The 27,927-nt window shown below is 37.3% G+C and overlaps 1 protein-coding gene across 2 annotated transcripts; it reads right to left on the reverse strand.

The window, feature by feature from the left end:
• Nucleotides 1-374: 374 nt before the first annotated feature.
• On the reverse strand, nucleotides 375-27,917 carry LOC135482121 (dual adapter for phosphotyrosine and 3-phosphotyrosine and 3-phosphoinositide-like). Of its 2 annotated transcripts, none has more exons than XM_064761966.1 (9): nucleotides 27,903-27,917; nucleotides 16,863-17,604; nucleotides 9,812-9,931; nucleotides 9,155-9,288; nucleotides 7,915-8,039; nucleotides 7,341-7,388; nucleotides 3,090-3,244; nucleotides 1,747-1,834; nucleotides 375-1,179 (listed from the first exon to the last, which is right to left on the reverse strand). In XM_064761966.1, exons 2-9 carry the CDS (start codon nucleotides 16,910-16,912, stop codon nucleotides 1,135-1,137), a joined length of 765 nt encoding a protein of 254 aa, XP_064618036.1. In that variant the 5' UTR covers nucleotides 16,913-17,604; nucleotides 27,903-27,917; the 3' UTR covers nucleotides 375-1,134. The 2 variants fall into 2 exon arrangements, with proteins under 2 accessions (XP_064618036.1, XP_064618035.1); XM_064761965.1 differs by having other exon boundaries at nucleotides 7,332-7,388.
• Between the last annotated feature and the right edge of the window lie 10 nt (nucleotides 27,918-27,927).

A 27,927-nucleotide genomic window follows, 5' to 3' on the forward strand; every position in this document is an offset into this window, starting at 1 on the left:
TATTTCTATTTATCTTTGTATCTGTTTGAAAGATGAGTACTTTTACCATGTGGTCACACCCCAACCCCTGTCTACTGAAGAAGTTTATCCTCTATGCTAAACTGAAATTTAATTAATGTCCAAATCTGTGCTGTAATGCTGCACATGTACTTTTAATAGTTATTTGTTACATAAATTATAAACAAACAAATGTGATACATCTCATTAAAAAGCTATAGCTTTGATGCCATTCAAGCTTTGATGCCACTCACTCAATGCAATTTCTCTCTCTCTCTCTCTCTCTCTCTCTCTCTCTCTCTCTCTCTATATATATATATATATATATATATATATATATATATGAATATCCATAAAAAGTTGATAAAAAAGGCATGGATACATTAAAATTACTAAAATGGACTTTAACTCATGATCATTCACACAAGGAATAGAATAGCTTAAAACAAATGTCTGTCCCTAAAGCCTTTCATGCAGGCAAAAATAAATATGAAATTAGACAATAAAACTTGATCTACATGCACTGTGCAAAATGATGTACGCAAAGCGTCAACCAATTAAATTGAGGGAATAAATCAAAGGTTTCATCTATTTCACTTTTGTGGACAATCTTATTTCCTTTCCTCTGTCACAAACCTCAATGATATGATTACACAACCAATACACGTAATTCCCACCAGTGTAACAGACAAGATAATTCTATTTTCACAGCTGAAATTCACTGTGAGGGATTTCTGATAATAATTTTTTACTTTGTGAGTCCAAATAATAACGGCAATTTAGGCAAAATTCTACAACAGGTAAATAACACACGAGACTGGAGTCAAAACTGGAAAATATATCTTTCAAGGAAAATATTTACTGTGCAAAATGAACAAATGAAAATGTTGTACAAACATATATGCCATGCTGGATGAATGCTACATTGTGAACCGTTTCCTTTCTGGTTGATGCTGACAATGTGACGATGATGATGATGTCACGGGTGAATACACACAGATGATAACTCTGATTAAGCCGATGGTATATAGTGATGACTCGCAGTGTCGTCCCATTACCAGATGACAGCCATGACCATGAAGAAAGTGACCAGTTATCAGCCTTGCAATCTGACTGTAGCCTCTTGTCAGTCTACCTTCACCTCTTTGGTTTGTATGGATGGAATGGCACTGTTCTGTTTTGCTGTAACAACAGAAAGTTAAGTATGAAAAAAAACACATCCTATAAAAGAATATTCCAAAACCAATGGGTGGAAATTAAAGCATGTACCATTGTTGTAATATATCAGAATTTTCACCACAGTAACCATGAGTTGAATGTAAAATCCCCCACAGACAATTAATCCAACGTATGTTTCTGATTTGGATGAAATGTAGATTGTATACAGGAGAGATGTCAACCCCACACCAGACTGAAAAACTTGTATGTCCAATAAGGTAACACATCATATCCACTCAGCGCAATCTGTTATGGGTTATGAACATAATCTAACCCAAAATAATAATCACGCATGTACATGTACACTGATGTATTTTATATCCAATAAGGCAATATACACAATACTCACTAATTACTTTAATCAACACTATCTGTATTTGGTCAAACATAATCTAACCCAAAATTATTATCGTGCATACATTCATGTAATATTTACTATCTGATATTTACCTATGTACTATAGGCTTAAATCTAAAAGACTATGTTTTAGCTTTAGTATGGTTGCCTATAATCATCTGGCCACTTACTAACCAGTCTCCAGTTGATCAGACGAATCCACTCTTCCATTTCCTGCTCTGTCGGTGAAAAGAAGTAAAACGTCCTCCAGTCAAACACCAGCCTGCAACAACAACAACAGTCCTCGTGTTCAACTGTTTGGGAGTGAATGAGTGCTTAGGGTTGAACATTGCACTTAACAATTTTTCAGTCATATGACCACGAAGTAGTCCTTAGAGTGGATGTATGCGTAATTGTTGGAGGATGGATTCCACCGCTCTTTTATCTAGTGCTGCTTCACTGAGACGACTTACCGAAGACAAGTAAGCCGCCCCACCCCGCCCCGCCCCGAACAAGCCATTATACTGATAAAAGTCAATCAGTTGCTGCACTATCCCCTTAATATTGAGCGGCAAGCCAGGAAGCTACAATTTTCTCTTTTAAGGTCTTAGGTGTGACTGGACCAAGGATTGACCCTGGATCTACCGCCTGTAGCGGGTGCTCTGCCAACTGAGCCATCGGGGCCACTGTTTAACTGTCTGGGACATAACCATAAGGCACTAGTGATGGTGATACACATGTAAGTGGAGAGCCGAAATTATTAACAGCATGGCCAATATGGATGGTAATGTCTATACACTCTTCCAGTGTAACACTATGTGTGTATATTAAATCTATGCTGTTCACTATCATCATTTCAAAATACACATAAATCATGTTTACCTGGGCACTCCAACTTAGTGTAAAAGTTTAAGTATAACCTTAAACAATAATCAAATAAATAAATCTACATCCGTATAAATTTCATATAATTATGTAGTCACTCACAGAATGTCTTGAGTTCACTAAAACTTTAAAGCCTTTCTTATGAATATCAGTTAGAAGGTTAGTGTTGCGACAGGTAGTATATTTATTTATGTATTTCACTGGTGTTTTATGCCATACTCAAGAATATTTCTCTAACAAGTCAGCGACCAGCATTATGGTGAGAGGAAACCTGGTACAGCCCACGGGAAACCAACGACCACCCGCAGGTTGCTGGATGACCTTCCCACTTAAGGCTGGAGAGGAAACAGGTAATATATGATGTACAAATTTGCAATTTTAACCTGGTTTTCAATTTATGCTCCAATATACCAGTGATAAATTCCAATACTGAAGTTGGGCCATCATAAAAAAACATTTTTGTTGGGCTAATACACCACTGATCCTATCAGGAAAAATCAGGGTGGGTCAGCAGGGTATTCCTTCTTAGTTTTGTTCTTCTAATAACAATAAAAAAAAATTTTTTTGAAGAAATTAACATTAGGAGGATTACAGCAAATATCACTAATGATAGTCCTGCATGATGTTGTACATGTGCATTAGTATATATCTACCTGAAGACATTGGCCTTGGATGGATAGGACACTTCATCCCTCTTACACTCCACACATTCATTCAGGTCTAACACTCGGATTGGAGTCTTCATGTTCTTGTCCTTAAAGTACTTCAGCTCATTCTTCTGTAGAACAAACCATCTACTCCTCCAGGTCTGCAAAAATGAAGGCAAAATCTGTCTGGTCACTGTTTAACTAATTCCATGTAAATCAAGTATTTGCAATTCACATGTTTCGCTTATCAATATCAGACACATTCAAAGTTCAGACAATATTCATGTGAAACATGACCTTCAGACACCTTCAAAGCTCAGACAATATTCATGTGAAATATGATCTTCAAACACCTTCAAAGCATGGACAATATTCGTGTGAAACATGAGCTTGTGTACTTGATTGCTTAACAGCAAGCGGGATATTCTGCGTAACATTTACACAAACTTGAAATGTATGACAAAGTCTGGGGTACAAACTTGTATTTGCTGCAGCTTTTCGCTTACACAAAGGCAGTGAAGGAGTATAGACTGAAGTGTACATAGTAAACCACTGTCCTGGTTTCAATAGGTTTAAATGAACATTATGATATAGGTTATTGATGAAAATTGAAAGCTTCTCATCTGCTGAGTGGATATGACATACATATACATACATGTTAACAAAAACAATGTTGATGTTCACAATGATTACCAGTAGTGGGTTATTACATTCATATTATTTTGATTGGTTACGTTTTACGCTGTACTCTAGAATATTTTGCTCATAAGACAGTGGGAATATGTTACATTTAACCTTTACCCTTCAAAGGCCAAAGGTGCTATGGTAGTACAATTACATATTTCACATGAAGAAAAAGCATACACTAGTGAAAGTAATCTACCAATACAAATAATCCTCATCCAACTTATAAATGATATTTCAGGAGATACTGAACACTCCCATGACAAAGTACCCAAATTATGTCTTTACTATATGTTGTCATGGATTGAGGTCCCATTTACAACAAGTTATGACTGCTTTTCTGCAAATAGCACAATAGTTACAGTATGTAAGATTCTTATGTGAACAACATGAAGTAATCTGCTGTATTGAGATCATGCCCCAGAAACCCTTCTGTTAGACAAAAGGCATAAAAAGGTTCAATATCACGGTCTCACCAAAAAGACGTGTACATAAACAAGTACAAAGATGACTTGTGAACATTCCACCTGTCTAAAACAGACAGCATAATTGAAACAGCGAATTATCTGTAAGCAATTAAGATACAGCACAAAACCAGTATTTCCAGAATTAAAGCTGTGAATTTAAAAAAGTGCATGTAAGCCAAATAGAAGTATGTGGCTGTCATCATGTATGCATCAAAAAGAGAATGTATGTATGGAAAACGTTTTTCAATTTCATGACTTCTCATCACATGAATTAACTTGTTCATCGGGAAGATTGTCAGAAAACAAGGCTCAGGAACGAATGGTAATAAAATCAGTGATGTATGATTGTGATGATCAGGAGTAAAAACACCCACCATGCCACTTTACAAACCACAGTGCAGGTATTCTAGGAGACATGTTAACACACATGTATACACTGAGGGATAAACGTTCGTCTTCATGCAGATATCAGGGATTGGTTGAAGGTTTGAAAAAAAAAAAGCTTATATGTCAGCTACAAAATGATCAAGCAGACAAGCAAGAAAGAAAGTACTTGGGGTAAATTCTTTGCATTTTCCACAGATTTCACACATTTAGGAAGAAAACCAGCTAGAAAAAAAATTCCACGTTAATGTCTACAGATCACCTAGATGTATTAGCAGTTGTTACATCTTACCAAACCTTTTTGAGAGTTTCTTTCAATACTTATACAGAGAAAACTAAAAAATTTGATTTTCTTTGCAAAAATTTGATTTTTCACAATTATATTCAATCACCTGGATGCTTCTAAGAATAACCTCATATTCATGTCATATGATAAAAACCATAGTAAATATTTCATCCTAAAACCAAACAGAATTTAAAGTATGCATAATCCACACAGGAAAACTTATGTGCAACACTTTTAAACTAAATCAATAAACAATACAATAAACTATACAATAAACTAAATCCTAAAATTCTGAATGTACGTGCTGCTGTAGATTTCACACTGATTTTTTTTTCTTTTCAATAACATACAAATTTCAGACACAAATTGGTTCTAACTAGTCTGATGCACTTGATAAAACCTTTGATTATTGTTCTTTCGAGAAATGTGCTAAAAAAAATGCTCAACTGCAGCAATTTTTTCTCAGAATATATGTACTTGCAATAAAAATTAAACTGACTGACGTATAACAAAGTTATATCATATCATCAATTCCACCAGATACATGTAAGATATCTCAGTCAAACACTGACCAGAACCTTCCACATGTCACATGATGTAACGGGTAAGGAAACAAACATGTAAATACAAACATGTCACAGTGTTCCTTCATAACAAGTCTGAGGAGAAGCCTGTACACCCTGTCATTGACATGAACATGTCCATTACAATCCTTCATCATACAGGTATACACGTACAGTGTATGTGCAGTTTGAAAAAGACTAGTTAACCTAAACCACTGTTGCTCATTTTGTCTCAATGTTATAGTTTTGTTCATTTAGGGCTTCTGTTTTGACGTTTGTTTGGAAGGTAGAGTGATACCTTAATAAAAAAAAAGTTGTAGCACACAAAGCCATGGGCAAATTATTAACTCAAACACAGCACCTTATTTTTATAATAATAAAATATTCTTATCTAATCCCATGTCAGGGTCACAGAACTGCCCCTCACAAAAACATATGACTAGGTTGTATGTATATATATATATATATAGAAATATATATATATATATAAGTATAGACAAAAGCACAGATTTGCCTCACTCCCCCCTCCCCCCACTTCTCCCCCCACACCCCCCAGATTATGTGTCAACATGTCCTCATGCTGTACAATAACAGCTATGGACAATAACAAACTGCTGCAGTATAAGTATATAATTGCCCAGTAATTAGATGGGAAGAGATAATAAATCACTTCTGGTATAAATACAGCTATACGTGATCACCCCTTCACACAGTGGCTAATCTATTCACTGTGTCTAGATATACTTAACATTCCTCGAAGGATGCAGTAGTTTCTCTAAGTAGTTGTACATGCCTTTAAAAATCTATAAGTGCTGGACAAAGTACAAGCCAGGAGACAATATAAGTAACAAACAAGCTATTAGCACAGAGATTTTACATATAATGGAATCAGTACTCTATTTGCGCTTCTGTTTCTCGGCAGTTACAAATGTAATTCACTACCAACCATTTTGTTGTGCAGGTGTATGCTTGATATCAAAATGATGGAAACTGTCTAAACTTCAGAGAGCAAAGAGTTTTAATGAAATTCTGGGCAAGAGGACACGAGGATACAGGTAGTTAACATTGTCGCTTATGGAAAATTAATAGGGGTCTTAGACCATACACAGTGTTCAGGACAGTAAATCATTCTACATTATATCCCATTGTAACAGCATTTCCAAAATTCGTGCCAGTATTTAAGCCTGCCATGTCTGATTATAACTGACTTTGTTTTGTTCAAATTACAAGCCGACAATTACATGTATCTACATGTGCCTACACACAAACCTGTTTGGTAAACTGTTATAATAAGTGCAATACTGTTAGCACCCTGTTAAGAACAGTAACATTACCCACTCAAACTATCAGAAAGGTGCATCCAAGAATTAAAGTGCAGTGTTGTTCAGTGAACAGACATTAACATCATTGCTCTAAGGCAAATATCAGTTCAATAAATAATTCTGACTGAATGAGTCAATATTAAAACAATGAATTAAAGATGTGCTAACAAAATTAAAGGTTATACTGTTAAATGGTGAGAGTTTGCTATTAACTTGAAAAGGTTACGGTTACATCACAAATATATAGGTCAATATTATAATGTAAAACTAGAGGTCACACTGGAAAATTCAAGATTACCTTAGAAAATCCAAGTTTACTTTAGAAAGTTCAAGTGCACTGAAAATGACACATTTAGCTGTGATGTTATAGCAAGAAACAGGTACACAAACAAACTATTTCCACCAAATTCATCTTACTGGACATTCAGACAATTGGACAGGTTTTCACAACATGCACATAAACATGAGCATGCTGCTTAGATAAAGTTCATCACAACAAAACCATGCCCAAGTCATGCCAAGAATCGTAACTTTCAACCTACATAAAATACCTTGAAATGGAGCCCAAGCTTTGTCAGAAAGCCTTCTTTGGAATTAACCTGTAAACAGGAAAAGGAATGATGTGCTTATACTATATTGAAAGGAAAGTTTTAACACGCAACAGAGAGAAAAACAGACCAGCTAACCACTTCCTGAAGAAGCTGCAGATAATGCAGCCACAGCTGAATATAAACCTCAGTAGTCAAGGGCCTGCAAGAGTGAATAATGTCTGCCAGGTAACCTGCTGATGATCATGGTTTTCCCCAGGCCCTGCCTGGTTTCCTCCCACCATAATGCTGGCCCCCATCGTATAAGTGAGATATTCTTGAGTATGGCGTAGCATTATTAAAATTTTTCAAAGTTGTATTGAAATAAATGTTCGTCTAATTCGTCATTGATTATTAACTTACTGATGACACTAATCAACACTGATGTCAACTGCCTTGAAACAGAACAGGTATTGCATTCAGGTTTCCAGAGCGCTTATAACTTAACACAGACATAATACTATAGTAACCACAGCTATAAACCATTAATAAAATCTTGTGAATCTGGATACAAAATTATTACACCTGTTCAACTTACAGAAAAATCTATTTTCCTGTCTGTTTCATCACCAATGTTGAATTCGGCATGGACTTTAACAGTGTCATACTCATCAGGTTCCTCCACTTGTCGAGGGTATGCCTCTCGTAACAACATCAACTGACCTGATCAAGGAAGACCAATAAATATTAGCAAAACTTAAAATTATTTACATGTGTGTTATAACTTTCATGATGCTTCATTTAAATTATTTATCTGATTGTTGTTTCAGCCTTTTCCCAACATATAAGCTTGAACTGAAGGGCAGAGGAAGCCCAGTGCCCAGGGTAATTAACCTACTCACTTACTACAATTCACAGACAAACTTTCCCATATGAGATATGCACTGCATAAGTTGTCTACCACAATCATCCGACTACATGCACTAAATACCAAACAGATTGGTTGCTTGAGTCAGATCTATTACTTGAGGAATTAGGAGTGAGTGAGTGCTTGGGGTTTAACGTCGTACTTAGCAATTTTTCAGTCATAGAATGACAAAGGAATCCTTAGACTGCATGTATTGTGCCTCCTTGTTACAGGACGGATTTCCACTGCTCTTTTATCTAGTGCTTCGTCACTGAGACCACTTACCAAAGGCAAGTAAGTCACCCCGCCCAAGCCATTATACTGATTCTGGTCGTTGCACTATCCACTTAACGCTGAACGCCAAGCGTGGAAGTTTCATCTTCCTCTTTTAAGGTCTTGGGTGTGACTGAACCGGGATTGAGCCTGGATCTACCATCCCCGAAGCAGCCCCTCTACCAACTGAGCTATCGAGGCCAGTTTGAGGAATTATGAAGAACTACGCCTACACTTCATACCTACTAAATGGTCTCAAACCACGTGTCTTTATCCACATTGTGACCACTGTAGAACACTGACATCCAATTATTTATTTATACATAGGACTGTTCATTTACAGAGCAATCAACACAATGTTCACGAACAATGTACGTTCATCCTAAGGGTGTAATGATCGCACTTAACTGGCAAAAAGGATCAAAGCTTTCATGCAAAGAGGGACAAAAATGTGCATGAAGAGTTACTTAAATAACTGTGATAAAAGAAAAAACATTATTCGTGAAATAACTTTACTATACACAGAAGGCACCTACATGTAATTAAATTTCTACAATATAATCAATCAAAATGTTAACAAAATGCATCTTTAATTATACAGTATGGTATGATGGTAACACATGTAAATATCTGCCATACATCTAACATGTACAATTACCTGATTCTCCACTGATCAGTGGTTTGTTGGCAAAGTGATGAAGGAAGTCAGCCATAGAACTGAAGATACCATGGCCAAACCGTAACTCATTTCCTTGGACGGAGATTGTGAAATGCTTGACCGAGTCATTGCACCTGGGGTGAGGGGGAAAAACATGGAGAAGGTATCAGCTGTTGTCTTGAATAAAGCAGACAATGTAGGCCTATAAGTGCACCTTTCTTCATGTCAAATTCAATCAACTTACGAATGTAAGGTCACACAGATACTACATTTAGTATACAAAATTAGTGCAAACAACAAGCGCATTCTGAAAGGCGAGTAAAGGTCATCAAATGTTACTTTTGATGCTTAACCTTCCATTTATTTGAGTAAGATATCAAAGAAACAGGAAACCGCATTTCTAAGAACTGTCAAAATTATATACTAAAAGAAAAACATTTCTCTTAAAACATTCGGTTTAACAACTAATCCAGTAAGCAAAAAGCACTGTCCATCAATTGTTAAGTCCTTGTGTAGACTTACATGGACCTGAAATAAGATGCTAACTGCTATATGCCCACCAGATTATGAAACATGATATGACGTGGCTGGAACTTGATCTAGATTGAGGTAAGAGCCCACCTATTTTATGCACTGGGGTTGGGTACCATCACTCACCTGACTGACAATGCATACTCCCCTCGTTTAGAGCTGGGGCGTAGTAGGTAGGTCCCGTCCACCCCATTGTGGAGAAGTAAACTTTCAGCTACATGACGGTCAGCGTTAGGGTGGTACCAACTGCAAGAAAAGTAATGCAATAACTGAATAAAACGACTGAGCATCAAACAAGTACATAATGAAGTACACGTTTGCACTTGTACAATGTGCTTACTGTTCATTGGTTATTGTCCCACATCTGCTTCAAGATCTCATACTTATTTATTTGACAGCAAGTATTTCACTCAAGAATATTTCACTGTTATACAGGCAAGCTTGCAAATAAGCACCAAATCCCATCTTGTCAAGCACAAAGAACCGTCATTAGATGGAAGACCAGGTTGTCAAATTTCAAAGCAAATTTTTAAAGGTTTTATTTTATAATTCTATTACATGTTCAGAAAGTTTGCATCTGCAACACAGGTGTATTAATAAGAATGGATAAAGGTTGCTGGTACTCTTATGGCACTGTCATAATATTTTTTTCATACGACTAAGGTAGGCTGTGCCCGTAACACTAGCTATGACACATGTAACATGATAAAGACCTATCAAAGGTTGGTGAACACTGACTTAAATAACTGTGTCACATTATCAGCTCATCAGCAGGAGTTTACCATGATATAATAACAACTCATTAGTACAATGTCATGAAAATGTACAAGTCAATATGCCTGAGCTGTCACACACATCACATAGACATGTACTCTATTACATATTGTACTCCATCTACATGTGCAAATAAGATGTGAAGAGCTTGTAGCATGTATCAGTACATGGTAAATACAAAAAGAATTAGCAAAAAACAAATGCCAAACTAAAAGTAAATAAGAAACATATTTATAAACGATTCATGTCAAAATATAAGACTGGAGCGCATAACTACATGTGGATGTCTGTTGTCAATACTCATATCATCAACATATTGAATACAGGTACACATACAGATATAACCATCTTGTCAACACTCATATCATCAACATATTAAATACAGGTACACATACAGATATAACCATCTTGTCAACACTCATATCATCAACATATTAAATACAGGCACACATACAGATATAACCATCTTGTCAACACTGATAACATCAACATATTAAATACAGGTACACATACAGATATAACCATCTTGTCAACACTCATATCATCAACATATTAAATACAGGTACACATACAGATATAACCATCTTGTCAACACTCATATCATCAACATATTAAATACAGGTACACACACAGATATAACCATCTTGTCAACTCTCATATCATCAACATATTGAAAACAGGTACACACACAGATATAACCATCTTGTCAACACTCATATCATCAACATATTGAATACAGGTACACACACAGATATAACCATCTTGTCAACACTCATATCATCAATATATTGAATACAGGTACACGTACAGATATAACCATCTTGTCAACTCTCATATCATCAACATATTGAATACAGGTACACGTACAGATATAACCATCTTGTCAACACTCAAATCATCAACATATTAAATACAGGTACACATACTGATATAAGCATTTCCATTTAGATGTGCAGTAGTACTCACTGCCACATTTACTACTAAAGCTACAAACATTATCTACAGCATATATTCTGATATAGATGTGTAATTTCCTGAGGATAAATTCTTTGGATTTTCCAATCTTTAACAGCTGACAGAATCCAGCCTTGTACACATAAACTGCACTGGTATGCATATATTGGACATAAATAGATCTTCTTTAATCAGATACATATAACTATAATACAAGTGCTTTATTTCATTTCATAGAATTTCACAAAGTCCAGGGACTACACATACATGTATACATATACAGTGTAAGGGCCCCTAGCTGTAGATGGGATCTGTTCTCTCAAGTTGATTAGTCGACTGAAGTGACTCAACCCTGCACAGCTAAGACAGTGCACAACAACAACAGAGCAACAAAATACATTGCCACTTCATCATTGCTTGCACAATCAGAGAAAGGATCTAATTTTACTCTGAATAACATGAATACGGGCTAAACTGAATAAAATGAAAGTTCAGGTTTCAGCAAAAGCAAAATACATTTCTCTGCAACTTTCCTTAAACCATCTCAGCTGCCTAATTAAATACATATACATGTGTATGTTAATCATGTAAAGTTTGCAGGAAATCAATGATCTTCAAAAAGTTCCAAGAAAGTCAAGAAAACTTGAATTTAGTTTTGCTTCTATGAAGGTGAAGAAAGTTTGAATTTAGTCTTGGCTCTGTCCATGGTGGAAGCATGGTGATGTTGTTCAGACCAAGAAAAAATGAAAGAGCCTATAAAGCTTTCTGTAAATCTTAAACATTAAACTTGATCTGGCAATGGTCCACATACATGTACATTCATCTTTTCTTATAAAGGTTGCATGTACATTCCATTTGACTCTTATAAGAGAGTGGCATGGCTTGTATATGTACAAACCTTCTATTAAAACACCTTATCTAAGCATGTGCTAGATGTTACTGGATTCCTTTAATCTACAACTACCAAAAATACTATTAAAAAAAATCCCTTTACGCATGTTTGCAAGGTGTTTACTCAAGCATATTCTGATAGCACTATTCTGCACAGGCAGATAAAATTATATTTTTTTGTGAAGACCTGAAATGGGTCAACACAACAACTGTAGTTTTGTTTTTGAAAACAAATTAAAAAGGTAAATAAATCTCACTGCAAGCTGATCTTTCATATGTGAAAAGGTTGAGGAATTAGGGTGCCTATACATGTAATATGTCAACACATGTAGTTCAGGATTATTTTGATCAAGTTACATTCTACTCTATTTGTACATATATCATTTGTTAATAAGGGATATTCGATGAAGGATTGGCCGAGGCCTTGTGCAATGGAGATACATGTTATTGTACATGAAGTGCATGTTTTAGGAGTCTTGTCAACAATATGCTTATAGACCAGGAAATAATTAAGGATATTAATACTGAAAACACTGTGTATATAGTTATTTCTGAGCTCAAATAGGCAAGAAAAAAGTTAAGATTATTCATGACTGTTTGTTCTACAATCTTTAGCGAATGTCTTTAACCCCACAAATGTATGCTCAAGCATTTTTCCCCCATAATCACTGGTGGTTAGATTTATGGGTGGAAAACACCACAGCTCCAATGTAAACCACAGACCTTAGGTAAACTACTGACAAACTTTTCAACATGTAAGGAACAGATCGGACTGAACACTATGTTGATGGCAGATACATAGTTTTCACAGACAGATACAGTAAGACTGTGCCAACAGTCTCATGAGAGCCATCACTGTCAACTTATCATCATCAATGTCTCCCAATCAAAGAGAGCAAGAATGCGCCAAATTAGACACCAACGTTGAAGTATGCAGTTGGATTGCAAGATTCCTGTGTGGCCAGAGAAAGATCAGAGACGTCTGTAGAGAAATGTACATGATCAGTTTATGCACCTTTTTAATTTGATTTTGAGACAAAACTACATTGGTTGGTTTTGCCAATTTCAGGGCTTCACAAAAAATATCATTTTGTGGATCTCAGAATATATATGTACTTGGATAAAAACCTTGCAAACATGCAAACATGTACAGAAACAATGTACAAACATATACATGTATTTAAAGTGGTAAGGAGTGCCATTCTGTCAAAATGTTTTGAAGTTAATATGCACATACATGCCATACATGTACACTGTCCTTGTACACAAGTATATGTATGAAAACAGTGTTTGAAGATTTTACCTAGAAATATAAAAATTATAAATATCAATTATCCTGCTTTACAATGCATGTAAAATCTATTAGAAAATCTTGCAGCTACAATGTATGTTAATATGCATTCCATTATTAATAGTAAAGTTGATGTAGATATTAATATACATGTATATTAATGTAGATGGAATGGAATGTAGCTGCTGATAATTTGACCCCTATCAAAATCTACATGGAGGAAGGGGTGGGGGTGGTAATAAAACAATGAATCTAGATAATCACATATATCTAATATTACTCTTGGTATGTATATCCGGGCTGAAAGCTTATGTTTATGTAGATACATATACATGCCGTACTACAGTACTACCAGCTGCATACATTTGATCGAACAAGGATTATTACAGCATAACCATGTGGTGGTATGATAACTGGTGAACATGAGTGCACATGTAGAATATATGTACGATTATACCCCTATATCCTCACCTGTTGTTGTTTTAAACGTATTTTGAGGACATTTCTGTGCAAAGACTGAAAAAAAATTTCTATGAAGCCCTGATGTTCATGTACTATCTCACCAAACCATACATTATTGCTATGATAGAAAAATCAAGGTGAATAAATTGCATTCAAAGATGGAGTGCTAAACATTTGAAAATGTAAAAAGAAATAAGGTGTGGACACTGGATATTAAATGCATTTTGTTTTAGCCATGAGATACACAAAATGCTGGTTTATTAACGGGGCTAAGACTTGCAGATCCAATGTATCCTGATTCTCATTATGCAGTGGGTTTTAATCTCAAAGAGAGGCCGGTGGCCAATGACATCTGTCGGGCTGTTTGCACAGTCATATATTTGATGAAGACAACTTGCGAAAAAATAAGAAAACAGAAGTTGAACCTCCAAATGTACATGTACATGTTGGAATACTTGTATATACACATACCTGCAGACTAAAAACCAAAGATGGAGCAACAGTTTTGGTCAGTTAAGACAACAAGGATGTTGTCTTCTGGAACAGCACATTCGCACAGACTGTAAAAATCACTAACCCAGTGTACCTAAATAAACACGTGCAACATCAGATGTATTCTGATTCACCAAGCTACAAAATTAACGTGTACATGATCTCTTCGCATACCCACAAATACTGTAAAAGACTTTGGCAATGACTTTAACCTGCATGTATACCATCTCTGTCAAGATTTGGTTTAAAATTTACATTAGTACATGTATATGTAATCTCCCTATTTAAATGATCACAATTAGCACAGAATGTAGGTCTACGAAGGGGCTGTACTCATGCAATAGTATGAACGTCTTATCTACATATGTACATGCATGTTCATGAAATTAGTTACCCACTGTTTCCTTGATCAATGAATTAACCACATTTCTGAACAGAACTTTTCTTTTCAGAAAAAAGCAATTAATATGAAACAAACCTTTACGTGTAGCAGGTTAGAGGGGTGCACTGCATGTGCATGTAGTGTATGTATACAAAACAGATACCGATACGTCCAATCACAACAACAAGTGAAAAAGTCACAAGCAGTACGCCCTTATTTGTCTGGGATCATCCATGCGCAAAACATATTCGTGTTAACTTAATCTATTAATACACAGATCGCATGTTGCTTCTATCAAGATCTACGACCTGGAATGATATGAACATGTAACTCATTTCCCTTTACAGCCGGAGAGAAAGCATTTCCCTATCAAGTTGAAACTTTATTTCTGTAGGAGACACCTACACTATCATGACTGTTCATGATGGTCATGATAATATGTATATTACTTATGGCACATGCGTACCTAACATGTACTTCTAATTTCTTCATCAACTACAAGTTTCTCGTAACCTGACTCAAAAATAATGTGGTAAGTAAAAACTCGATCACTATGACTTTCCTTTTCATGGTAAATAACTTTCCTTTCATGGTAAATTTAACTCATAATAAGAAAACACAGAACTGTTTCTGCAGAAGGGCTCCATAATGCATTTCAGTTGGACCTTCTAAGGCAGAGGTTAGAGTTACACAAAACAAATTTAAAGAGTCTGGAGGCATGGGCCATGCACTGAACAAGATGTCATAGCTCACACTTGACGTGCTCCTGTATTATATAATACACGCACGTAGGAACGATGCAAACATCTCAATCTGTGAGATCATTTTTCAGTTCAGCCACAGAATGATCCTAACTTTCTTAGTTCATGTCAGAAACAATTACCAACCGTTTATTAATGTATAAGGTCAAGCCCTCTGTTGTCTGTCATAATTCATCTGCCATCTGCAGTGTCTATAATTAAATCTCTTAAATACATCTACTCTATTTCAAATTCATAACTTTTCTTATCCATCACAGTCATGTTCTGAACATTAACATTTACCTGCTCTTGCTATACACATTCACATTTACATATACATGCTCAGAACAACCCTTCACAGCCCAATGAGTCACATTTCAAACTTTGCACATAAAGTTTTCATATACTGCTTCTACACTCTATGTAGGCCCTACTACTAACCCTATACAAGCGTACATGGCAATTGATATCTGGCAGCTTTAAACAGCATAGACAGACATCAGTTTTGGTCGTCAGTTGAAGGATTTCCAATTACATGGACATAAACTCTCAGATACACGTATATTTACAACGTATTTACATGTAATTGGTTAGGGCACAAGATTTTTCCTTGTGTTCAATTTTATTTATTTATTTATTTATTTATGTGATTGATGTTTTATGCCGTACTCAAGAATATAATTTCACTAATATGATGGTGGCTAGCATTATGGCAGGAGTAAAACGGGGCAGGGCCTGGGAAGAAACCCACGACCATCCCACGGCAGGTGAATGGCAGACCTTCCTACATACATGTAGGATCCGCGAGGAAGCCAGCTTGAACTGCAAGTGAACTCACAATGATCACGCTGTTGAGAGGCTCCCCTGCCATTGCCCTGCGCTAGCACATTAACCACGAGGCCAGAGAGTTCTCCAAGTTTGGTAAATTGTGTTTATGATATATTAACTACAGACTCAACAACATCCATTCAAAAGCCACATAAACATGATCTTGAGTATAGCATGTACATTTGCATATTCATATATTGTAAATCTAAAATACATGTAATTTACTAAAAGTACTTCTATTAATAATACATAGCAAATCTAAATAAATGTAACAAATAATAGTAAATAAATGTTCTCAATCTCAGACAATTATCACAGTAAAAAGGCTGTGAATAAAAAGAAAAGCTACAAGTGGATACTTACTCCAGAAGCTCAAAGCTTTCAGTGGACAGCGGGTATGTGGTAGACATCATTAGTCCTGGGAAAGGGTTTAGGGTAGGAATTCAGGCTATATGGACCTGCATGTCACACAGCTCATGCTGGTTAAATGTACCAAAGGAATGTCATTAGTACTGGTCAGCATGAATAAATTAGTTCAGAATGTGTCCAGTAATGTGCCCAAATCTGTAAAGTAGGAGGTCTGAGGACGTAGTGACTGTGCCTCTGTTTCCTCAGTCACACAGGTGAGTGTACAGGTATGTCCACTTGTTCAGGTGTCACTGTAAGATGTCTTCAGGCAATAGACAGCCTAATGCAGATACACTCAGGTAAAAGTGCAAGTATCAGACAGAACAATGTGTCCTTTTTTTCAGAACAGGTCTACTCCATGATCAGGAAATGTCCAGTGAGATTTAGTGTGGTATCTGGGAAACCAATAGAAGACGACCACACGCCTTGAGAGCCTTAGACACTCCTGACAGGCTGGGTACAGACAGAGGTGGCTCTGAGTAGAGAGCAGACTTCAGCTCTACACCCAGCTTAACCCTCTCACACACTGGCCTTCAGTCCCCAGCCTTAATACACAATCTTCAGAGTGGGAGCCAGATTTCCTGCATTCCTCAGACTTTCACACAGGTCTGTCAAGACAATAATTCTGGGGTCACAAATCTGCTGTACTCTGAGAGAAATCTTCCCTGAGGCACTGGGCTTTATGGAAAATCATCCACTGCAAGGGAAAATGGAAAGTAAATAAACCAAGTTTAATATGGTCGCCCAGAAGATATAACTACATATATAACCAGATATGAATGATCCCATTGTGCTGTTCTTTAACAGTTTTCAAATCCCTCAGATAAAGTGTGCTCCATATACAGGCATATTAGCGCAAACATACATGTAATATAATTACATCTATATCCTGAAGGTAACATGCACATATCTACTGTAGGGACAACACCATAAAATCTGTGGTGTAGAACAATCAGGCTGTGTGCATGTTTCTAACACAATCTTACAATCTACGTGTAACACGTAATATAATTTTGAATTAATATAATTACATCTATATCCTGAAGGTAACATGCACATATGTACTGTAGGACAACACCATAAAATCTGTAGACACCACGTGTAGAACAATCAGGCTGTGTGCATGTTTCTAACACAATCTTACAATCTATGTGTAACACGTAATTTAATTTTGAATTTTTTTATGTCAGTCATGTTCATAACATACACATGTAGACACAGCCAAAAGGAGACCACTGCACATCACCAAGTACCTGAATATTAATCTCCTGACACAAAGCTGCAGCACACAGCCCAGGAGTTGGATATGAACTGGCGACCTCATTTGTCAAGGTCTTTTCAGCTTACAGGAAACCAACATGTATGTGCTCAGCCAGTGATGAGCGAATGAACTGGTATAATTGCAATTCTGCAGTTACACACCTGGTGTAATCTAAGTTTCTCACGATTTATTATGTGAAATTCTACATTTAAGTACATTTGTTTCATGCTTTTGACACTGTAACAATAATATATACTTTCCTTTATATATTTACCACATTTTGTTATTGAATGCACAAAACTCAATGTCACCAATTACTGATTTTATCAATATCTACCCTAATTCTTCAACATTTTCGCATGTTTGCAAGGTGTTTATTCAAGCATATTCTGAAGCCATTGTTGTGTGGAGACTGATTAAATCATACTTTTTGTGAAGCTCTTAAATTGGTCAATTCAACAAATGTAATTTTTTCTGCAGAATCATATTAAAAATAAAGTGCACTGAAAATTGCTCTTTCATATGCGAAAAGATTGAGGAATAAGGGTGCATGTAGACAGTGGGTTTCAAAAGGAAGGGAAAATGAATGTATGGCAGTGTATGCATATAATCATCGATGCAGATGAAAGGTAGTGTCCAGGAAATACATGATGTACAGAGATTTCCCCTGACTCATAAAGCTCCACAAACAATCACCTATAATATTTAAAGAAAGAACCAGGATTTTCCGTCAGTAAACTATAGGATGGCAATTTATGATTAAGCCAGTTATGAACTTCACACCTGTGGTCACAATGTCCACACAGCAGCGAGATGGAATGTCCACATAGCGTCTGCTTTATTACAGTATATATACGGGCCAGACTGGTATTGATAACTTCAAGTATAGTACACAGTAACAATTACAAATGTACCTGTATAGACTATAGAAAATGACAGTACATAATGTATAGCACTGTGCAATGTATGTAGAAATTAAGTAGTTTCAACGTTCCCTCATAATGAATACATATATGTACAGTGTCACAAAAAGATCAGATTTGATACATTATAAGCATAAAAGTACACTCTATTGTACCACATGTACCTATCATAATCAGAAATTCTGCGCACCTCAGACACATAAATGTGTGTTTTGGGGAGTATTGTACACAAAGTTCACAGTGACATAAATGACGATGAGTCGGGTTAATCAAAACATTAACAAAAAAGTCTTTTTAACATATAGCTGTATTAGTTTAAACATAGAAGTGTGACATTTGATCACTAGTGCATAGCTTTTGCATGCAGGTCTACCCTAAAAGGCATACATGTGTATACAGTAAGTAACTATTAACAAATTTGCTGACATGAATACTTGTACTTCAGTTTTTTATTTTTTTCAGTTAATTTTATGCATAAAATGATTTATTTGTGTGATTAAGGATCCCAGCTTCAAAAAACTGCGGAAATTATTTCTCTACACACCACAGATCTCTCAGAATGTTTTGAAATATTGGTTGCAGAGGTGGTTGAAAAGATTAAGAATTGGGGTAAGTCAAGAAAACCATCGTATTAACCTAGATTTCATATGCTTTAATTACTGTGTCAGCAGTGACTTAAATCTTCACCAACGATATTTACCGTTCAAACATGAATCCAAATAACAGGTAAGCCTACAAGTAACGTCTACACATATACAGTACATGAACCTTCATGCAATGTTCAAAGTGAATGTGTTCTTTATAAAGGTCACCTAAACAGTGTTGTGGTTATACAGGCATCACTTGACAACCACATCCATGCACATGATCTCTGTATGGTGACACAGATAGACTCAATCCTGGGACAGTCCACCCTGTAGACATTTAAAAACTGTCTACTTGTACATACATGCTCATGTACATTGATCTACACGTCCCTGCTGAGGGTTGTACATTTGCAGAATAAGGTCCTGAAGTAGGTGAGAAATATAATATATGTGATATAGGTTCAATGCTGTTCTGTTAAATATATTACCTGTATATGTAAATATATTGCTTACAACCTACGGCTAGGATTAAACAAACACCCACGCAACTGAACTTTCAAAACTCAAACATGAGCATTCAATCAAGCCAATTCACTAACAAGTGCTTGTATCGGTGCATCTTATATACATGTACAGACCTTCAGAAATCCTTCATGATGCTTTCAAGAGCCACAGCATACCATATTTGTATCCAAATGCTTCAAGCTAGCCCTTATCAATGACTCGGGCAGGGCAGTGGGTGTCAGGGCTGGTTATTGATTAAGTACCAACATCCGTCTTCTCCCCTGTTCATGACCTGCTAATTGTGACTGTGAGGCCATGGAGCTTTCCAGTTCTATTAATAGTCAATATTTCGTGGCAAACTTCCAGTTCATAACAAGTGAGTGAAAGTGAACAGAACAGCTCTTTGTCCCTAAGTCATGCAAAGTCACCCAAAATTTATGTGATAAAAGCAATTCATGTCTATATAAAAAAAAAGTCTACAATTCTGAGTCAGGCATGAACGAATCAAATAATTTGATATTTAAGAGGATAAACATTACAGATACCTGATGAAGAAAGTTTCCCAGACATTTTAAAAAGAACTGTGTTAATAACTTTCTGCATGCACAATACAATCTGAGATAAAAGTCTATCTCACTGCATCTCCAACATTTCCGTGTACTATTGAAAACCACAAAAGATTCCACTCAAGCTTCACATCCACACAAACTACATTTATGCTTGTACAAATAACTGTCAGCACTTATATATCACATGCATGCACATGCACCTGTAGGAATGTTATTTTTTAGCACAACTATTGACTGCTATTATTAAAGAGAGTGTGACTATGTTCTATATGCTAAATATGTATATTACTTATACGTATATACCCTATTTATTCTAAAATTTGGGACACCTGGTCTGCTCATTTTTGCCAATATATCAATGTACGTAATTTTAGCAGGAATATTGAGTTTCTTTTTCTCACATGGTTAGACCATCTAATGAACAACATACTCATATCCTTATGGATAAATGAAACTAGACTTACATGCACATGTATTACTTTGCTTTTTTTTTCTTTTCATATGTGCATGTACAGTTCTGAAAAGTCTCATAATCCAGTTCATCAATAAAAGATTTATGTATGTGTTCAAAATTTTTACCATTAAATCCATTAAAATAAATGAAAAGCATATGAAGCACTCTGTGTAAGTATGTCAATATACTTTAGTTTCAATTGATACGGATAATATTATATTACAACATGAGGTTGTTAAATACTGGTGCGTCCTCAAACTTCCAGATAACATGATATAGCTGAGATTATTGTCAAAGTGCCATTTAGTCACAATGATCACAATGATTCAGTCAAACTTCCAGAACAAATAAGACAATGTAAGAATGTCATGATGTCAAAACACCTTAGTCATGTTACCAGAATGAAAAAATGTTCCCTGATTTACTCGGGTATTTCGACGATCAAATTTGCCAGTGCATGAATGTGTCTGAAATAGCGATGAACTTCTAATTGAACTGCACTGCACCACAGAAAGTTGTTGATCAAATGACTGAGATGTACCAGGTACATGTACTCTCACCAAATTTATCATACATTTCCCATGTCTTTTATTAATTAAGATACTGAAAAGTCTGACAGCTTTTAAACTACATACAGCTAGTTAAAGAAACATATACCTGTAGACTTAAAACATATACAACTAGACCTGAAACATATACCTTTAGACTTGAAACATATATACAAGTAGAATTGAACATATATACAAGTAGACTTGAAACATATATACAAGTATTTATTTATTTATTTATTTGACTGGTGTTTTACGTCATACTCAAGAATATTTCACTTCTACGACAGCGGCCAGCATTATGGTGGGAGGAAATCGGGCACAGCCTAGGGGAAACCCACGACCATCAGGTTCCTGGCAGACCTTCCCACGTACGGTATATTCAAGTTAACTTGAAACATATACATGCACACTTGAAACATATACCTGTAGACTTGAAACACATATACAAGTAGACTTGAAAAATATATCCGTAGACTTAAAAAATATACCTGTAGACTTGAAACATATATACAAGTCGACTTGAAAAATATAAGTGTAGACTTGAAACATATATCTGTAGACATGGAACATATATGTAGACTTCAAACATATCTATACATGTATACTTCAAATATATACATGTATATTTCAAACATATACATGTGGACTTGAAACATATACATATAGACTTGAAACATGAAAAAGAGGAGGGGTCCCCCAAGGCTCAGTTGGTTAGCGGGCTTGCTCAGCCTAATGACCGAGAAGACGCTCACCGATGCGTTCGCCATGAGTTCAAGTCCAACTCATGCTGACTTCCTCTCCGCTGTACGTGAGAAGGCCTATCAGCAACCTGCGAATGGTTGTGGGTTGTGAAATATTCTTGAGTACGGCATAAATACACCAATCAAATAAATAAATAAATGAAAAAGAGGAGACACAAACAAAATAGCCAGTTGGCATCAAGCATACTAGTGAGGTTGTGTGAGCACATGTATGTATGTATTAAAAACAGTCCATGTTGGCTCAGGTGCAGTTGAGGAGGTGTTACCTGTACAATCAGGTACCAAAATAACGCCTGTCTCCCTGTTGTTGACCGGGGAATTTTTTTGGGCAACAGGTCACAAAAAAAATTCACCTGTGGCAGTGACAGGTAGGTTCAGTAAGTTTACAATCATGTTGAAGTCAATATCCATGTATGTCTATGTTTGTGAATATTTACTTGGCATTCCCATAACCAAAATGCTTTTGCAAGACTTTGTCATTTTTGGTCCAAATAAGTCATTTAGTGGACAAGACTGTCATCAATGAATCTATCATATTTACGCTTTCAATTCTGAGACCAAACGTACCTTCAATATTGAAAAACATGCTATGGTTATCATAGCAACGGCAAAATTCGATCTGCAAGAAGTCAATTTTATTAGGAAAAAAATGCTTTTCACATAAATTAAATCTTGTTGTATACAAGTGTGAACAACCAGTCAAATAAATAAAGAATAAAACGTGAAGTTAATATTAATAGTCCCCGGCCTTTTCCTTTCACCAAAAAGTGTGCAGCTTTATGACTGCATTGCTAACTTTTCTTGCTCAAGGGACTATGTGTTGTGTTGCAGTTGTAAACGGGAGCAACTCAATACACATGCATAGGAAATCTAAACGCACACAGACCGTTTCCTTTACTTGGTTATTTCCCTTGAATGGAAAGCGAATGCGTGCACAAGTACAGACTAAACTCTCGCAAGTAAGTTGCATTTTAATGATCAACTGTGCAGATGTCCCGATCCTGACAGAATATTGAATAAAAAGCAAAATGCCACTGAAACCAAATATTCTAACACCGTAGACTGATACTGCTTCGAAAAGGTGGCGATGGTTGACAGTAAATAATTTTGCGAAACTGAAATTATACACTCGCGGCAATGCATGGCAACTGGTAGCACTAGCACAGATTACAGACTTTCTAAAAGTCATACTGATGAGGACATGAGAAACCTGTAGGTGACAGGTACAAAAAAAAAACCTACCTGTCTCTGTGACTGTGAAAAACATTTCTACCCCTGACAATGTATATCATGAAAGCAGTGGTGGTCAGAGGTACAGACAAGTGTCATAACGAAAACAGTGGTGGTCAGAGGTGCAGCTCATTGTATAGTATCCATCAAAGTATTGATGGTAAAAGGTTTCTTAATGAAAGCATTGGTGATCATACGTCCTACTGAGGAGGTGTCGTCATCATACCAGTGGTCCTCGAGGTACAAGCCATGATGGTCAGAGCTATCTACCACAGCTAAAGAATTATTTATTTATTTGATTGGTGTTTTACGCCGTACTCAAGAATATTTCACTTATATGATGGCGGCCAGCATTATGGTGGGAGGAAACCGGGCAGAGCCCGGGGGAAACCCACCACCATCTGGCTGCTGGCAGACCTTCCCACGTGTGGCCGGAGAGAAGCCAGCATGAACTGGACTTGAACTCACAGCGACCGCATTGGTGAGGAGACTCCTGGATCATTACGCTGCGCTAGCGCTGTAACCGACTGAGCCACGGAGGCCCCCACATCTAAAGAGGTGTTATCATGCAAGCAGTGGTGTTCAGAGGTACATGTACCCCTGAGAGGCGCCATCATGGAAGCAGTGGTGGTCACAGGTACAAATGAGTAGGTGTCATCACAAAACCAGGGATGGTCAGATGTATACCTCTGGAAGTGATATCATGAAAGCAGTGATGGTCAGATCATGAGATGTATAGATCTGGGGATGTCATTGTGAAAACAGTAGTTGTCAGAAGTACATGTACAACTGAGTGGGTGTTCTCATGAAAGCATAGATACAGCTGATGAGGTGTCATCATGAAACATAGGTACAGCTGATGGGATGTCATCATGAAGGAAGAAGTGGTCAGAGGTACTGCTGGGGACGGGGCAGGGGGGTATCATGAAAGCAGTGATGGTCAGAGGTACAATTGAGATGGTGTGTTAATGAAATAGGTGATGGTCAAATGTATACCTGAGTTGGTGTCATGTCATAAAAGCAGTGGTGGTCAGAGGTACCGCTGAGAATGTGTTATCATAAAAGCAGTGGTGGTCAGAGGCATAAAGTTCTGAGCATGTGTTATCATGAAAGCTGTGGTGGTCAGAGGTATAGCTAAGGAGGAGTTATCATGAATGCTGGGATGGCCAGAGCTGATTGTGTATTATCATCAAAATAGTGGTGGTAAAGCTAAGGGGTGTCATCATTGAAGCAGTGGTGGTCAGAATACTGCTGAGGAGATGTCATAATGAAAGCAGTGAAGTACAACCGAGGAGGTGTTGTCATGAAAGCTGTGATGGTCAGAGGTACATGTACACAGCAGGGGGGGGGGGGGGGGGTGTCATATTGAAAGCAGTGGTCTGGTGGTCAGAGGTACAGCTGAGGGGGCATCATCATGAAAAGTAGTGGTGGTCAAAGGTACTGGTGAGAGGTGCCATCATGGAAGCAATGGTGGGGAGAGGTACAACTGAGGTGGTTTCATCATGAAAACAGTGGTGATCAGAGGTACAGAAGAGTATGTGTTATCATGAAAGTTGTGGTGGTCGAGGTATAGCTAAGGAGGAGTTATCATGAATGCTGGGGTTGTCAAAGGTGCAACTGAATGTATGTAGTTATGAACGCTGGGGTGGACAGAGGTACAATTAACTGAGTGCAAGCTATAACAGCAGTGATGGTCATTGGGATACATCACTCAGGAAACAGACAGGAAGACAGATAGACAGCTGATCAAAGCTGGAAAACAGCTGAAAAATGTACACAGGTATAGCTTAGAAGGTGTCTGCTGGAAAGCAGATAAATGTGTCAGCTGTACAAGCAGAGAGTTACAAATACATGTATGGAGATACAGGTGATGTGGTGTCAGATGAAAAACAGACACTAAGTGGAGAGAGGTAGACTTAAGGTCTGGAGGTGACAGCTGGAAAACAGACAGAGATAGACATGTGTGGAGGTGTTGGCAGGACGCAGTGGAGAGAGGTACATTTGCACAGGCCTACAGGTGTAGAGGTCAAAGTGTTTGCTGTAGAATAGGTAAACCACACAGGTACAGATGTGGAGGTCAAAGTGTTAAAGTGTTACCTGGAAGACAGGTAAAGGACATGGGCAAATGTACAGATGTGGGGGGCAAAGTTATAGTTGGAAGAGAGACAAAGGACAGAGGTACTGTTCAGGTGTGGAGGGCAAGTGTTAGCTTGAAGAGAGTGGCACATGCACATTTGTGGAGTGCAAAGAGACAGCTGAAAGACAGGTAATGGACAAAAGTAGAGGTGTGGACAGAAAAGTGTTAGCTGGGAGACAGGTAAAGGACAGAAGTATGGTGTGGAGGGAAGAGTGTTAGCTGGAAGACAGGTAAAGGACAGAATTATGATGTGGAGGGAATAGTGTTAGCTGGAAGACAGGTAAAGGACAAAAGTACAGGTGTGGGGAGAAAAGTGTTAGCTGGAAGACAGGTAAGGATAAAAGTACAGCTGTGGAGGGAAAAGTGTTAGCTGGAAGACAGGTAAAGGACAGAAGTACATGTGTGGAGGGAAAAGTGTTAGCTGGAAGACAGGTACAGGACAGAAGTATGGTGTGGAGGGAAAAGTGTTAGCTGGGAGACAGGTAAAAGACAGAATTATGGTGTGGAGGGAAAAGTGTTAGCTGGAAGACAGGTAAAGGACAAAAGTACAGGTGTGGACAGAAAAGTGTTAGCTGGAAGACAGGTAAAGGACAAAAGTACAGGTGTGGACAGAAAAGTGTTAGCTGGAAGACAGGTAAAGGTCAGAAGTATGGTGTAGAGGGAAAAGTGTTAGCTGGAAGACAGGTAAAGGACAAAAGTACAGGTGTGGACAGAAAAGTGTTAGCTGGAAGACAGGTAAAGGACAAAAGTACAGGTGTGGGGAGAAAAGTGTTACCTGGCAGACAGGTAAAGGAAAGAAGTACATGTGTGGAGGGAAAAGTGTTAGCTGGAAGACAGGTCAAGGACAGAAGTACATGTGTGGAGGGAAAAGTGTTAGCTGGAAGACAGGTATAGGACAGAAGTACAGGTGTGGACAGAAAAGTGTTAGCTGGAAGACAGGTAAAGGACAGAAGTATGGTGTGGAGGGAAAAGTGTTAGCTGGAAGACAGGTATAGGGCAGAATTATGGTGTGGAGGGAAAAGTGCTAACTGGAAGACAGGTAAAGGACAAAAGTACAGGTGTGGACAGAAAAGTGTTAGCTGGAAGACAGGTAAAGGACAAAAGTACAGGTGTGGGGAGAAAAGTGTTACCTGGCAGACAGGTCAAGGAAAGAAGTACATGTGTTGTGGGAAAAGTGTTAGCTGGAAGACAGGTATAGGGCAGAATTATGGTGTGGAGGGAAAAGTGCTAGCTGGAAGACAGGTAAAGGACAAAAGTACAGGTGTGGACAGAAAAGTGTTAGCTGGAAGACAGGTAAAGGACAAAAGTACAGGTGTGGGGAGAAAAGTGTTACCTGGCAGACAGGTAAAGGAAAGAAGTACATGTGTAGAGGGAAAAGTGTTAGCTGGAAGACAGGTCAAGGACAGAAGTACATGTGTTGCGGGAAAAGTGTTAGCTGGAAGACAGGTAAAGGACAAAAGTACTCGTGTGGACAAAAAAGTGTTAGCTGGAAGACAGGTAAAGGACAAAAAGTAGTGGTGTGGGGAGAAAAGTTTTGACTGGAAGATGTGTAAAGGACAGAGCTGCTGGTGTGTAGGGCTGGAAGACAGGTAAAGGGCAGCGATACAGGTGAGATGTTAATTTACACATATTTACAGAAACTGCAGCAAGGGTTAAACTGGGGTAGTTACACTATTGTTAATGAAATAAAAAACATTTTCTTGATTCTAGTTTTTCCTGAAGATAGACTGCACAAACTTATGATTTAATTGTATATATTCGTTGGGCTTTCTGAAGGTGACACTAAACCATCAGGATCATATGTAAATATCCTACACAGTTGACTGTATCACGTTATTTGGCCCAGCTCAGGGCTGTACCGTAATGGTGAATGTTGTTGATTGAACAACTTAATCTGACCTTCTGATCATGTGAAACGCACCCTTGAGCTACCTCTTAAATAATGAGAAGTTTTGGTGCGTTCCGATAAGGTATGCCTTACACGACAAACTTACTTTGAAAAGTGGGAAAGTTCTTACCAGATAATCCCATCGTAGCCTACTG

This window comes from Liolophura sinensis, chromosome 1 (assembly GCF_032854445.1).
Source record: "Liolophura sinensis isolate JHLJ2023 chromosome 1, CUHK_Ljap_v2, whole genome shotgun sequence".
NCBI lineage: Eukaryota > Metazoa > Mollusca > Polyplacophora > Chitonida > Chitonidae > Liolophura > Liolophura sinensis.

Excerpts from the sequence above, each read along its gene's own strand:
- LOC135482121 (XM_064761965.1), bottom strand. The coding sequence starts at position 16,912 with ATGATGTCTACCACATACCCGCTGTCCACTGAAAGCTTTGAGCTTCTG. Across the intron at positions 8,040-9,154 it reads ACTGATCAGTGGAGAATCAG|GTCAGTTGATGTTGTTACGA; the intron begins GTAATTGTACAT and ends TTCCTTGATCAG. Across the intron at positions 7,389-7,914 it reads ACAGGAAAATAGATTTTTCT|GTTAATTCCAAAGAAGGCTT; the intron begins GTAAGTTGAACA and ends TCCTGTTTACAG.